Source organism: Mus pahari, chromosome 3 (genome assembly GCF_900095145.1).
Source record: "Mus pahari chromosome 3, PAHARI_EIJ_v1.1, whole genome shotgun sequence".
Lineage (NCBI taxonomy): Eukaryota > Metazoa > Chordata > Mammalia > Rodentia > Muridae > Mus > Mus pahari.
The window spans coordinates 90,021,105-90,034,845 of NC_034592.1; the positions used below are offsets into that span (position 1 = coordinate 90,021,105).

The 13,741-nt window shown below is 38.5% G+C and overlaps 1 protein-coding gene across 1 annotated transcript in view; it reads right to left on the minus strand.

Moving 5' to 3' along the window:
- Positions 1 to 13,695, minus strand: part of Elp4 (elongator acetyltransferase complex subunit 4) — a 238,590-nt gene extending 224,895 nt beyond the window's left edge. The window contains exons 1-2 of the mRNA XM_021193497.1: positions 13,406 to 13,695; positions 11,407 to 11,442 (exon numbers count right to left, since the gene is read on the minus strand). Of these exons, the coding sequence (XP_021049156.1) occupies positions 11,407 to 11,442; positions 13,406 to 13,625 (256 nt within the window). The 5' untranslated portion in view covers positions 13,626 to 13,695. The remainder of the gene's footprint in view (positions 1 to 11,406; positions 11,443 to 13,405) is intronic.
- Positions 13,696 to 13,741: the final 46 nt, after the last annotated feature.

Genomic DNA, 13,741 nt, shown 5'->3' on the forward strand with positions numbered 1-13,741 from the left:
AGAGGGAACTTTTGGGATAGCATTTGAAATGTAAATAAAGAAAATAATAATTTTCTTAATAAAAAAATAAAAATAAAAAAATATCATCTTCCAGCATCATGAGATATGATTTTAAAACCCGAATCTTGCTTTTCAAGTGTGTTGGGGTATCTAGGACTCGCTGCGGTGGGTGTACTGGTTTCTGATGATGCCGAATTACCTTGCTTTCTGTTAATTAAGATGCTTATGTTTGCCGTTTGCTATCTGGTAATCTCTGGAGTTAGATGTTCTAGTTGTCTCTGGCTGGAGCTTGTTACTCTTGTGATTCTGTTAGCCTCTGTCAGCACTCCTGGAAGTCCAACCCTCTCCTGAGTCCCAGTGGTCAGGGCACTATCTGCAGGCAAGCTCTCCTCGAGCAGTGAAGGTGCACATTGGTGTGGAGCTCAGAGCCACCTCTTGGCTGAAGACAAAGGCCTGAAGAGACCCTGTTCAATAAGCTCTGTTGCTTTTGAGGCCCAGGCAGTCTTCTGTGGGGACTGGTCTCTGAGAGACCTGGGATACAATATGCTGCTCTCACATGAGTCCCAGAGTCAGAGCCCTGTATAGAGGCCTACTCTCCTCAGTGATCCTAAGATCCTGGGTGTGCTAGGGTGCCTGCAGCATGGAGAGTCCTCTGGGGACATTGGGATTGTCCAATGAGTTTGCGCCCAAGGTGGTGTAGGGCTGGCACAGACCAGAACGAACCCTAGCCCCTGGTCGGACAGGTTACCTGTGTCCCTGTTCCTGCCGGCCCAAGCGCCTCTGGGTTGTTTTGGAACAGATGTCACGTTCCACTCACCATTGATCCCAAGATCCTGGGTGTTCTAGGGTGCCTGCAGAGTGGAGAGTCCTCTGCGGAACTTGGGACCATCCTCCAAGTTCATGCCCAAGGTGGCGCAGGACTGGCCAAAATAGGTATTTCTAACCACTGTGCTTTATCTACAATTACAAGGAACAGTTGAAGCAGTGGGTTGAAAAAATATGTCTTCAACTCTTGAACTCCAGATAGGAGAAACATCCAACACTTCTGGTCTCCACAGGCACCTGCACCCATATGCACTGCACACACACACATAGTTATAATAAAAATAACCTTTTCTAAAAATGGAAATGCAAGTAGCACAGAAACTGGTATAGAGAATGGGGCCATTGCTGTGCAAATTTGGGAATTGTTTCTAAATGGAAATGTAGAAGATATTAGAACTTTGGCCTAGAAAAGCATTGAATGTTGTAAGCAGAACTCAGTAGGCTGTTCTTATAGGAGGCTGAACAATAAGGATGCTGAAAGGTATGTGAATAGTGGAGGCATGACTCAAAAGGTTTCAGAAAATAATGACACTACTGGGAACTGGAATAGGATCACTTGTGAGATACTTTGTTCAAAATACTGACTGCTTAAGTTGGGTTAGCACTTAAACAGTTACTTGTTGTCTGTCAACTGTATCTTGGGTTTTCCCGAGCCTTAGGGCTAATCTCCCCTTATCAGTGAGTACATACCATGTGTGTTCTTTTGTGATTGGGCTACCTCACTCAGGATGATATTTTCTAGTTTCAACCATTTGTCTAAGAATTTCATGAATTCATTGTAATTAATAGTAAATGTACTACATATTCTGTATCCATTCCTCTGTTGAAGGACATCTGGGTTCTTTCCAGCTTCTGGCTATTATAAATAGGACAGCTATGANCATAGTGGAACATGTGTCCTTGTTATATATTAGAGCATCTTTTAGGTATATGCCCAGGAGTGGTATAGCTGGGTCCTCAGGTAATACTATGTCCAATTTTCTGAGGAACCACGAGACAGATTTTCAGAGTAGTTGTACCAGCTTTCAATCCCACCAACAATGGAGGAGTGTTCCACTTTGTCCACATCCTTACCAGCATCTGTTGTCATCTGAGTTTTTGATTTTAGCCATTCTGACTGGTGTGAGGTAGAAACTCAGGGTTGTTTTAATTTGCATTTCCCTGATGACTAAGGATGATGAACATTTCTTTAGGTGCTTCTCAGCCATTCAACATTCATCAGCTGAGAATTCTCTGTTTAGCATTGAACCCCATTTTTAAATAAGGGCTATTTGGTTCTCTGGATCTAAATTCTTGTGTTCTTTGTATATATTGGATATTAGCCCTCTATCTGATGTGAGATTAGTAAAGATCTTTACCCAATTTGTTGGTTGCTGTTTTGTCCTATTTACAGTTTCTTTTGCCTCACAGAAGCTTTGCAATTTTATGAGGTCCCGTTTGTGGATTTGTGACCTTATAGCAAAATCCATTGGTGTTCTGTTCAGGAAAATTTCTGTGTGTCCATGTTTTCAAGGCTCTTTCCAAGTTTCTCTTCTATCATATTTAGTGCATCTGGTTTTATGTGGAGGTTCTTGATCTGCTTGGACTTGAACTTCGTACAAGAAGATAAGAATAGGTCGATTTGCATTCTTCTCCATGCTGACCTCCAGTTGATCCAGCACCATTTGTTGAAAATGCTGTCTTTTTTCCACTGGATTGCTGTAGCTTCTTTATCAAAGATCAAATGACCATAGGTGTGGGGGTTAATTCCCGAGTCCTCAATTCTATTTCATTGATCTTCCTGCTTGTCCCTGTACCACCATACAGTTTTATCACTATTGCTCTGTAATACAGCTTGAGGTCACATATAGTGATTCCTGTAGAAGTTCTTTTATTGTTCAGAATAGTTTTTGTTATCCTGGGATTTTTGGTATTGGAAATGAATTTGCAAGTTGCTCTTTCTAATTCTATGAAGAATTGATTTGGAATTTTGATGTTGACTGCATTGATTCTGTAGATTGCTTTGAGCAAGACAGCCATTTTTACTATATTAATCATGCCAATCCATGAGCATGGGAGATCTTTCCATCTTCTGAGACCTTCTTCGATTTCTTTCTTCAGAGACTTGAAGTTCTTGTCATACAGATCTTTCACTTGCTTCCTTAAGAGTCACACCAATGAATTTTATTTTATTTGTGACTATGGTGAAGGGTGTCATTTCCCTAACTTCTTTTTTCGCCTTTTTTCCTTTGAGCAGAGGAAGACTACTCTTTTTTTTTTTTTTTAAAGTTACTTTTATATCCAGCCCCTTTGCTGAATTTGTTTTTCAGGTTTAGGAGTTCCCTGGTGGAATTTTTGGGGTAATTTAAGTATACTATCATATCATCTGCAAATAGTGGTATTTTGACTTCTGCCTTTCCAATTTGTATTCCTTTTGTGTCCTTTAGCTGTCTATTTGCTTTGACTAGGATTTTGAGTACTATACTGAATAGGTAGGGAGAGAGTAGGCAGCCTTGTGTAGTCTCTGATTTTAGTGGAATTGCTTCAAGTTTCTCTTCATTTACTTTGATGTTGGCTACTGACTTGCTGTATATTGCTTTTACTATGTTTAGGTATGGGTCTTTGATTCCTGACCTTTCCAAGACTTCTAGCATAAAGGGGTGTTGAATGTTGTGAAAGGCTTTATTAGCATGTGTTATGAGATGATCATGTGTTTTTTTTTCCTTTGAGTTTGTTTATATAGTGGATTACATTGATGGATTTCCATATATTGAGCCATCCTTGCATCCCTGGGATGAAGCCTACTTGATCATGATGGATGATTGTTTTGATATGTTCTTGGATTTAGTTTGTGAGAATTGTATTGAGTATTTTTGCATGGATATTCACATAAGAAATTGGTCTTAAATTCTCTCTCTTTGCTGGGTCATCTTGTGGTTTAGGTATTATTGTAACTGTGGCTTTGTAGAAAGAAAGGGGTAGTTTTTCTTTTATTTTATAGAATAGTTTGAGAAGTATTGGAATTAGATCTTCTTTGAAGGTCTGATAGAATTCTGCACTAAAAGCATCTGGATCTGGGGTTTTTTTTTGGTTGGGAGACTTAATGATTGCTGCTATTTCTTTAAGGGTTATGGGACTGTTTAGATGGTTTAATCTGATCTTGATTTAACTTTGGTATTTAAAATCTGTCTAGAAAATTGTTATTTCATCCAGATTCATAGACTACATGAAGCTCAAGAAGAAGGAAGAATAAAATACTCACAGGAGCAAATATAGAGACAAAGTATGGAGAAGAGACTGAAGGAAAGGCCATTCAGAGTCTGCCTCACCTGGGGATCCATCCCATATACAGTCACCAAACACAGACACTACTGTGGATGCCAAGAAGTGCATGCTGACAGGAGCCTGGTATAGCTGTCTCCTGAGAGGCTCTGCCAGAGCCTGACAAATACATAAGTGGATGCTTACAGCCAACCATTGGACTAAGAACAGGGTCCCGAATGGTGGAGTTAAAGAAAGGAGTCAAGGAGCTCAAGGGGTTTACATCCCCATAGGAAGAACCAGACCCCCCAGAGCTCCCAGGGACTAAACTACCAACCAAAGAGTACACATGGAGGGACCCATGGCTCCAGCAGCATATGTAGCCTTGTTGGGCATCAGTGGGAGGAGAGGCCCTTGGTCTTGTGAAGGCTTGATGCCTCAGTGTAGCGGAATGCCAGTGCAGGGAGGCAGGATTGGGTGGCTGGGTAGTTTGAGCACCCTCATAGAAGCAGGGGGAGGGAGGAAGTGATAGGGGATTTCTGGAGGGGAAACCTAGAAAGGGGATAACATTTGAAATATAAATAAATATAACATCCAATTAAAAAAAAAAGTAGTTAACTGTTACCCTTGCAGAGCATCTGGGTTTGATTCCCAGCACCCATTTGGTGACTCACAATCATCTGTAATTCTAGTTCCAAGGCACTCAACATCCTTCTGATTTCTGAGGCCAACAAGCATGCACATGCTCGATACACATACATGCATGCAAAGCACTCATACACATAAATTAATTAAATCTAAAAAGAAATTCTGGCTACTTTTTGTCTATGTCCTTAGAACTTGGATGGGGTTAAGTTTGAAGGCAATGGATTCATTTGTTTGGCAGAAGAAACATCGGGACAGAATGGTGTTCAGGCTGGTTCTAAGAAAACAGCTGTAATTCTTAAGGTGACCAGCATCACATGGGATGTGAAACCTATTTTGTTGCAAGAGGACAATAGGAATGTGTTTTCTTGGGATAAGTCCAGAGAAACTGGTACAAATGTGGCTCACAGGAGTAAAACTAGCAACACAACTAGAAACACTGTCTTCATCATCCTCATAGTACTGGTTTTGTAGGCATAAAAGAGGCAAGACAGAGGGGTCATGGAAACAGCTAAGGATATAAGCCATGTGGCAAAGACAGAGACCCATCAGATAGGCCTTCAAAGGACAGTAAGTAAAGCTGTGAAGGTAAAGTTTCAGTTGCAGCTGATACCCAGAGACATTAGAGATGCCAGGACCATGGGATGCTCTCCAAGGGGAATCATGAATAAACCCATGGGAGTATTTGTGTGCTGAGGTGGCAGAGTGGGAGGGTTGGTACTATCCAAGCCCTTTTTGGGAACTAGGCAACTGCATTATGGACCCTAAATACTGAACATGGAGTTGTACAATTTGGCTTTTTCCTGTTTTGCTTTGATGGATTATTTAATGTCTTAGTTCTTCCATTTAAAAACACCAAATGTTTTCTCTATGCTATTATAGGTTTGAAGGATAACTTGTTCTTTAGTTTACAGGAGTTTACAGTTAAGATATTAGATTTTTAAGTGGTAAGTTTTGCATAGACTATGAAGATCTTTAAAGTTATATTATAGTTTATATTGTGTGAAAAAAATGAGACTTTGGGAACTAAGTCTATTTTATCTACTAACATTTAATTCAAAATTATCTCTTTTCTAATTACTCAAAACCCCAGGATTACTTATTTTTCCCATTATTATTTATAACCGACAACTAAAAATTGTTTTTTGCAAAGCTTTCAATTCAATCACTCATTCACTATTTCTAGATATTTCCTAAGACAATAGAGCTTCTACATAACTAAAAAGGTTAAATAGTCATAATCAGGTAGTTTCAACAAATAAGTGCACAGTAATGAAAGTAATACTAAAGGATTATAGAGTTATAAGGGAAGAATACCTATGGAAAAGAGGAGAGTGAAACAACAGCTATTAAAAGATTTTCTTGAAGAGACACCTGGCATGGGATTAAAAAAGAGAGACTGGTACTTAGGTGGAATTAAAAGGTCTGAGTCACTAACATGAAGCATGATTAAAGACTCTCTCTCTCTCTCTCTCTCTCTCTCTCTCTCTCTCTCTCTCTCTCTCTGTGTGTGTGTGTGTGTGTGTGTGTGTGTGTGTGTGTTTCATTTCAATTCTTTTCCTTTCCTTTCTTCCTACCTTTTTCCTTTTTCCTTTCTGGCACTGTGGACTAAATTCAGGACCTTGCACACCTAGGCAACCCCCTTTACTAATGAGTCAAACTTCCAGCCTCTAGTCTTAATTTAAAGAACACTGTTTCTTGTGTTGACACAGAACATTGATAGTTCTGAGTCAGATCTATCATGTTCAAAATTTTATATTAGTTAATTATAGAAAAAGAATGGGAAGGGTCTGTAAGAAACACTAAATATACAGATACCTTAAAATGCTATTATAGTAATTTCATCAAAATGGTCAATTGTGGCCCATATTAGAGAAACAGCATTAAAACTGGAGAGTAGAAAGAGTTAAAAATATGTTAAAATGTAAAACTCATCATGACTTAATGATTATGTGAAGACAAAAGTACTATGGAAATGATAAGAACAAATCTTTGGACACAGTCAGCAACCCCAGGAGTCATTTGCTTGGTAAAGAGTGTGGTTTGGGGGATGGCAGGACATTCTCAAGCTTTATAGCTTGAATCCCACAAACAGAAGTAAGAAACTTAGGATGAAGCTGAACTCTGACTAGATCTGAGTATGCACTTCTACTTGAGGAGGCCTGTCTGTTGCCAATGGGTAGGCCTGCTCTGCTGATGTCCTCTTACTGTCAATACAGGTTTTCATGCATGTACTTTTCCCCTTCATTTTCCAATCTGTTCTCACATCTACAACAACATTAACATGTTATACATATGTTGTATGTTGTCATGTCCTGTGCTACCAACTTCTAGTTCAAAGCTAATGAAGGGTTGAATCTTAGATTTCTGCCCCTAACAGTGCTCACCACAATTGCTTCAAAACAGATGTCAGGTGATTTGGAAAAGGGCGCATTCAGATCTGGTTGTCTGGTCTAGTTTAGTGCTTCAGCATCACTGTGTGGTACCATGATAAAATAATTTAAAAATTATAAAAAGCTTATTTTTTAAAAAGCCAGAAAGTAAATATTTTGAGCTTGTGGAATATATGGTGAGTGCTGCAACTGTTTAAGCCTGATTTTGAAGCACAAAGACAGCAACAGAAATTATATAAAAGTAAATTAACACAACCCTCTCCAGTCAGCTTTATTATGAGAGGTAGGTGGCTTATCAGTAACTGCATAAAAAGAATATTCAAAATTAATGTTTAGAAAAAATATATAGCTCAACAATTTCAAATGGGTTGAAAACATCATATGATATTCTAATATCCCAGAAGAGGAAACCCTCAAGCTCTCAGTTTTTTAATATCATAAGAAATATTAGGTTAAAATTATAAAGCATGTTACAGGTCAGTCCTGAGGTGATTCCCATAGTCCTGTTTCCCAGTCTTGCCCACCATTTTAATCTTCAGTGAGTGCAGTAGAGCCTGTGACTTTCTACTAAGCAAGGGAATGGAACAATGGACACAGGGTATCTCATTTCCTAAGACTGCAACATTATCTACCTGGCTGAGAAGCATTCTCTCTTGATAGTTTTCAGGAAACGGGAAGCTATCTTGTGAAATGCCCTGTGGCTCAGATAGCTAGCAAAGATCTAAACATAGCTGACAGGGATGTGAGCCTGGAAGCTGTTTGTCTACAGTCACATACTCATATAAAAAAATACAGCCACTGTAGAATTCCCCATCTAAGCTGTGACTAGTCCTTTGACCCACAGAAAAATGTGTGTTGTTGTAAGCTACCAAAGTTTTGTTAATTATTGGTATACAATAATAGGCAATTAAAACAAAAATATTCTTATAACTACAGGCAGTCTTCAACTTACTGTCTGGTTCAACTTAATCTTCTAACTTACAGTAATTCCAGAGAAGCATCTGTACTTGTACAGCTAACTGGCCAACAACATACCTTATGTTACTTCTATAAGTAAAATTATGTAATATGGGATACTTTAAAAACCAACATTCACAATGTGTACGTGTCTGTTTGTCACCCCACATTCACTGAATCCTTCCTCACCTGCAACCAGAGACCCAGTTCCACGCAGATCAGGGACCCAAGTAAAGTCCATCTGTGGCAAAGACTGGCTCTCCTACTTTCTCCTAATAACCAAACTGCTAAGGGAGAAAAGCAATCAAGGGTCTTATCTAGCTGCATAATCTACAAAACACAACAATGACCAATCCAGCATGATATCCCCAAGGGTCCAATAGTGGCACTTCCATCTTGGGAGTAACCAACATCTGTCTAATTGGACTTAAGGCCTGCTCAGTAGGAAGGAATTCATTCCTGACACAGTAAATTTAGCCAATGAGTCATGTCTGGTGAGGTCATGGATCCTAGGGGAGAACCTACAACTGCCATTTTCCTAAACCACTATAATTTCTAACTGCATTCTAAATATATTCTGAATTTTTATATATTTTATGTATGTGTGTTTAGCCTACATACATGTCATTGTAGCACTTGCATAGTCAACTGATGTTTGTGGGCCATTGTCTCGGGGCTGGGCATAGAACTTGGGTCTTCAAAAAGAATCATCAGTGCTCTTAACAGCCAGGCCATCTCTCTAGTCCCTAAGTACTTATTTTTATACCTAGAGATAAGTATATCTCTTATTCCTGATCAAAGAAATTTCTTCTTGGAGCAAATAGAGACTACTACACAAAATCGTAAATATAAGAGAACTATTGGCCATGGGGGCATCCAACCTCAACTAATATATCTTCAGCACAAACTCTACACTTAAGGCTCAAAGAACACTGTAAAAGAAAATGTGGAAAGACCAGAAGAAACAAGGGGCCACTACATCTGCTAAAGCTTCAGAATATAGACTCTTCTATGTCTGACAGAGAAGTTGCACCCATGTAGTTTTAACAAAATGGTTTTCTAAACAAGACCAATCAGTTGACATGCCAATGTGGATGAGTGAAATTTTACTACTCTGCACTCCTAGAATGAAGAGCTATAGGCAATTAATAGCTGCTAAGACATGGAGATTCAGTCTTCTCTACAAGTATGCCCTTTGATGAGTAATCTAATTCCAAATGATCAGCTCTAAACACACATCCACTCTCTCACACACACAATTTCAAATGATCAGCTCAAAACACACACAGACACACACACACACACACACACACACACACACACACACACAAATTATGGTTTGTAAATGCCTGGCCCAAGAAGTGGCATATTAGGAGGTGGATCAGGTGTTATTGTGGGCATGGGTTTTGATAACCTCATCCTAGTTGCATGGAAGCAAGTCTTCTCCTAGTGGCCTTGAGATGAAGATATAGAACTCTCAACTCCTCCTGCATCATGCCTGCCTGGACTCTGCCATATTCCTACCTTAATGATAATGTCATCAACCTCTAAACCTGTAAGCAGCCTTATAAGAGTTGCCTTGGTCATGGTGTCTGTTCACAGTAGTAAAACCCTAACTACGAGAGAGAGAAAAAGAGAGAGATACACATATATATGTGTGTAACAATTATTGAAGAGGTCATAATTTGAGAGAAAGTAGACATAGGAGGAGCTGAATAGGGTAGAGAGAAAAGTGAGCATGAGGTAAATACAAAATACTTAAGCATGAAATTCTCAAAACAATTAAAAATTAAAAATGTCTCACTCAAAAAACAAATTTATGTATCTAGACTTACAGCAAAATTCTAATACTGGAGTTCTTATTATCTATGTGAAACTGGAAGTTACTCTGCCCCACAAATCTCATTTTATGAGTGAAATACAGATAATATGAATTTAACAGATCATATTAAGTAAAGAAAGAAGCATCTATAAAGCACTTTACATAATACATAACCTACAGCAAGACCCAAATGATGGACAATTCTCCAACTATTATCATTATCCTTCTGTGATTAAGCAGAGATAGGTAATGAGATGCTATAGATAACTTTGAGTTTTCCAGGGTTTTAGCTTCACTAGATAAATGCTGTATGTATGTGAAAATTTAAGGACCATCACTTTGTAATATAATCCCTCTTAGAGAAAAATTTTCCAAAAACATTTGCAACAGTCTCTTGCTATGTAAAAAAAACAAAATCTACTAACATACTTATTTTTATTGGTGCTGGTACTAATAAATGTCTAGATCATTATATTTTATAGCCTCGGTTTCCTGATATAGGTCTTATTAAATAAGAACTCTTCTAACAGTTTTAGGCAATGAAAGAGAAATGCCACCCCCTGAGGTGTATCAAGAAGACATGGGGAGGAGGCTGGAGAGATGGCTCAGCAGTTAAGAGCACTGACTGTTCTTATGAAGGTCTCGAGTTCAAATCCAAGCAACCACTTGGTGGCTTACAACCATCTGTAATGAGATTTGACGCCCTCTACTGGTGTGTCTGAAGAAAGCTACAGAGTACTTACATATAATAATAAATAAATCTTAAAAAAAAAAAGAAGACATGGGGAGAACAAGGAGTCATCCTATGTCTCATAGCTACGTAACCAAATGATTCCCATTTAGGTTAGGGGAAATTTGAGCTGTTAAAATAGGTATTTTCAATTTTAATGGGGTCATGTAAAACAGTAGGCTGGCTGATTTAAGACTAACCTAGAAACAGTAGATATGCTGCAAGTAAATAGGTTAAACATTAATAAGAGTGCTTTCACTGTGGAATACATGAGGCTTACTATAATTTGAAGACTATGATCTATGCTGAAGTATGCCATATAGGGCTGTATATTTTAATAAGAACTATAATCATTTTTAAAATGGACAAATATCTGGCCTACTTTGCCATTTTTCATTCAATAAAACAATAACAAAATCTATGTAATGTATTACACATCTATACATACATTTATAGTATACACAGTAGTTCTTTCATTTCTCCAATTCAATCACTAAAATTCATCTCTTAATATTGAGAATTTATTCTTAAAAAACAGCAATTGAAATTTCACTTTGAAGTTAATTAAATTTAAAACAGAGCATAGTGAAGGGTAAACATTTAAATGTCAGGAACTACATTTTCAGATATGTCTGTCCATCTCAATTTTGAAATTAAAAAGTATTGGACAAGTTCCAATCTGACTTTACATCTGTGGAAAGCTCATCATTTAAATATTCAGTTTCAGAGAAACTCATAAAGTCATTAAGAACAGACAGACACGGTTGGAAGGATCACAATGTGTTTATACTAACCAATCAGAAGAAGTGTTCCAACAGCTAATCCTCCACCTGAAAATGACAGAGGAGAAGAAATGAATCACAAACTTTGTGAATTAGATTTCACAAAGGGATCTCAATAACATTAGAAGCTGCTACTGTAAACAATATTTGAATTACTTTTGCAATACTTTGTTCAGTGGCTTATTGCTATATTTACATGTTAGCAGAGTTACTTACTATACACATTTACTTTCAGAATTTGTTATAGTGTCCCCCTTCCTCCTGACATAACCAGGAGCACTCAAAACAGCTGTGATTAAACACTGCAATATTATATTTAACACCTGTTAGTAAATTAACTCAATAGCCAAGACCATGTAATGTGTACAGAGAATGCTAAAAGTTCTACTTTCAAATTCAGTAAGTCTCATAGGAACTAAGAATTCAAATTATTTTTTAGAAAAACTATATCCAAAGTCTAGAAATGTTTAAATATAAAATTAATTTTTGTCAATTCAAATAAAAAGGAAAAAATATATTTTCATCAATATTAGAATGTGTTCTTTTAAGTACTTTAACTAGGCTAATATCATGAATATATACTTTAAATGGTGAGTCATTAAAATGAACTTTTAAAATACTGGAACTATGCTAAAGAAGTAAGGGAGTCCACTCCACTATGAATATATTGCTGTTCATCTCATTTGTAAAAGTATTAATACTTGGAATTAATGACTCAAAAACTAACAAATATACTTTAAAAAGACATCCAAAGAATTCCTACAAATATATTTGTTGTATTACTCTAAATGTATTCAAAGCTGTTGGACAACTGAAGACAGAGTTCTTGGTAAGGTTGGTTTGTATGAGCATGAAATTATAAAACATTGTGAAGACCAGTAAAAATCTCTTTCCCAAAATATTTTGTAATGGCAAACACCATGTGGAAAATTTTAATATGAAAAGATTCCTTAATATTGTTTTTCCCTTGCACAAAAAGCATATCATTGTTGTGTCAAATAATCTAAATCTATTATCATGTTCCCAGAATAAACTGAAAAGCCTGTGGTATATACTAATTCATGGTGATAAGTTCCATGTCTTGTTACTTTCTTTTCGGCTAAACTCACTTGAAAACCTGGAGTATAACCCAGAGAAAATGTCAAGTGATAAACAAGAATAAGCAATGGTAAATGCAATAAATTATGCAAATGTACCAGGTTTAAAGGAAATATAATAAACACTATGAAAAAGGGTTACAAAATGTAAACACACATGTTTTTATGAAGCAGCATTCAGACAGAAATGTAGCCTGTCCTCCTAACCTAACTAATCAATCCTTTGAACAAATCAGTTCTGTGAAACAAGTATATTCTCCAGTAGGCTTTGCATTATAGATTCTAGAGATGACAAGAACATATTTAAGAAACTCGGGTGGGAGGTGGGGTGTAGTACTATCTGAATAACAAGGACTGTCATTTCTTTGAGTCAACAGGCATCTTTAGCACCCATTCTTTAGAGCCACACTGTTTCACCATTTAAGATGAGTAGCCAGGCGGTGGGAAAGAGGGCAATACTTTCAGCTTTTTCTAAAGGAATCCTTCTTTAAAATTCTTAAAAAGTTTTGTGGGCTATTCCTGGCCTTAAGCTACTCAGGGTTGGAAGAAAGGTGTCCTAAGGCACCAGCAGAGGATCCTACAAGCCAATTCCTTTCCATATGTGTTTCTTAGTAATCATTTTAGGGTAAAGGCATGTAGGGAGTCCATGGTCATCTAGAAATAAGGTGCTGGGCAGAGAGGAATAAGGAGTCTGGGTCTTAAGGAGGGCTTAGCGCACAGCTCTTGACATCTCCATGCAAGTTTCCTCCCCGTCTTCCTCTGTCAGGGCAGGGCATCCTAACCATGCTTATGAAGAGGAGAGGGAAAAGGAAATGGGTGCGTGGGGCCGGGCCAGGCGCGGGGGTGACGGGATGCCCAGGAGTCCCTCCCCAAGTTTCCCCTGGAACGCGCCCACATCTTTATTCTGAACCGACCTAAGAGCTGGTCCAGGGCTGGGAGCCCGGTTGACACCAGCAGTTGTCCATTCCGCACCGATGGTCGCGTGCCCGCAATGGACAGCAGCCGCGGGCCCCCTCCGGGGCCCCCAGAGGTCTTGCCCTTCCTCTGGAAGCTAGAGGTGCGGCCCAGACCCGCCTCGGACGCCACAGACCGGGAACTGAGGGGACCCGCGCCGCAGGAATCTGCCGCCGCCATCTTGAAGCTCCTACGAGGACCCAATCGGAACTCTGGGAACTCGAGCGGCCAACCTGTCAGAGCCAGCTCCAAAGTCCCGCCTTCACGCCACTGAGAGCCAATAGAACTGAGATATC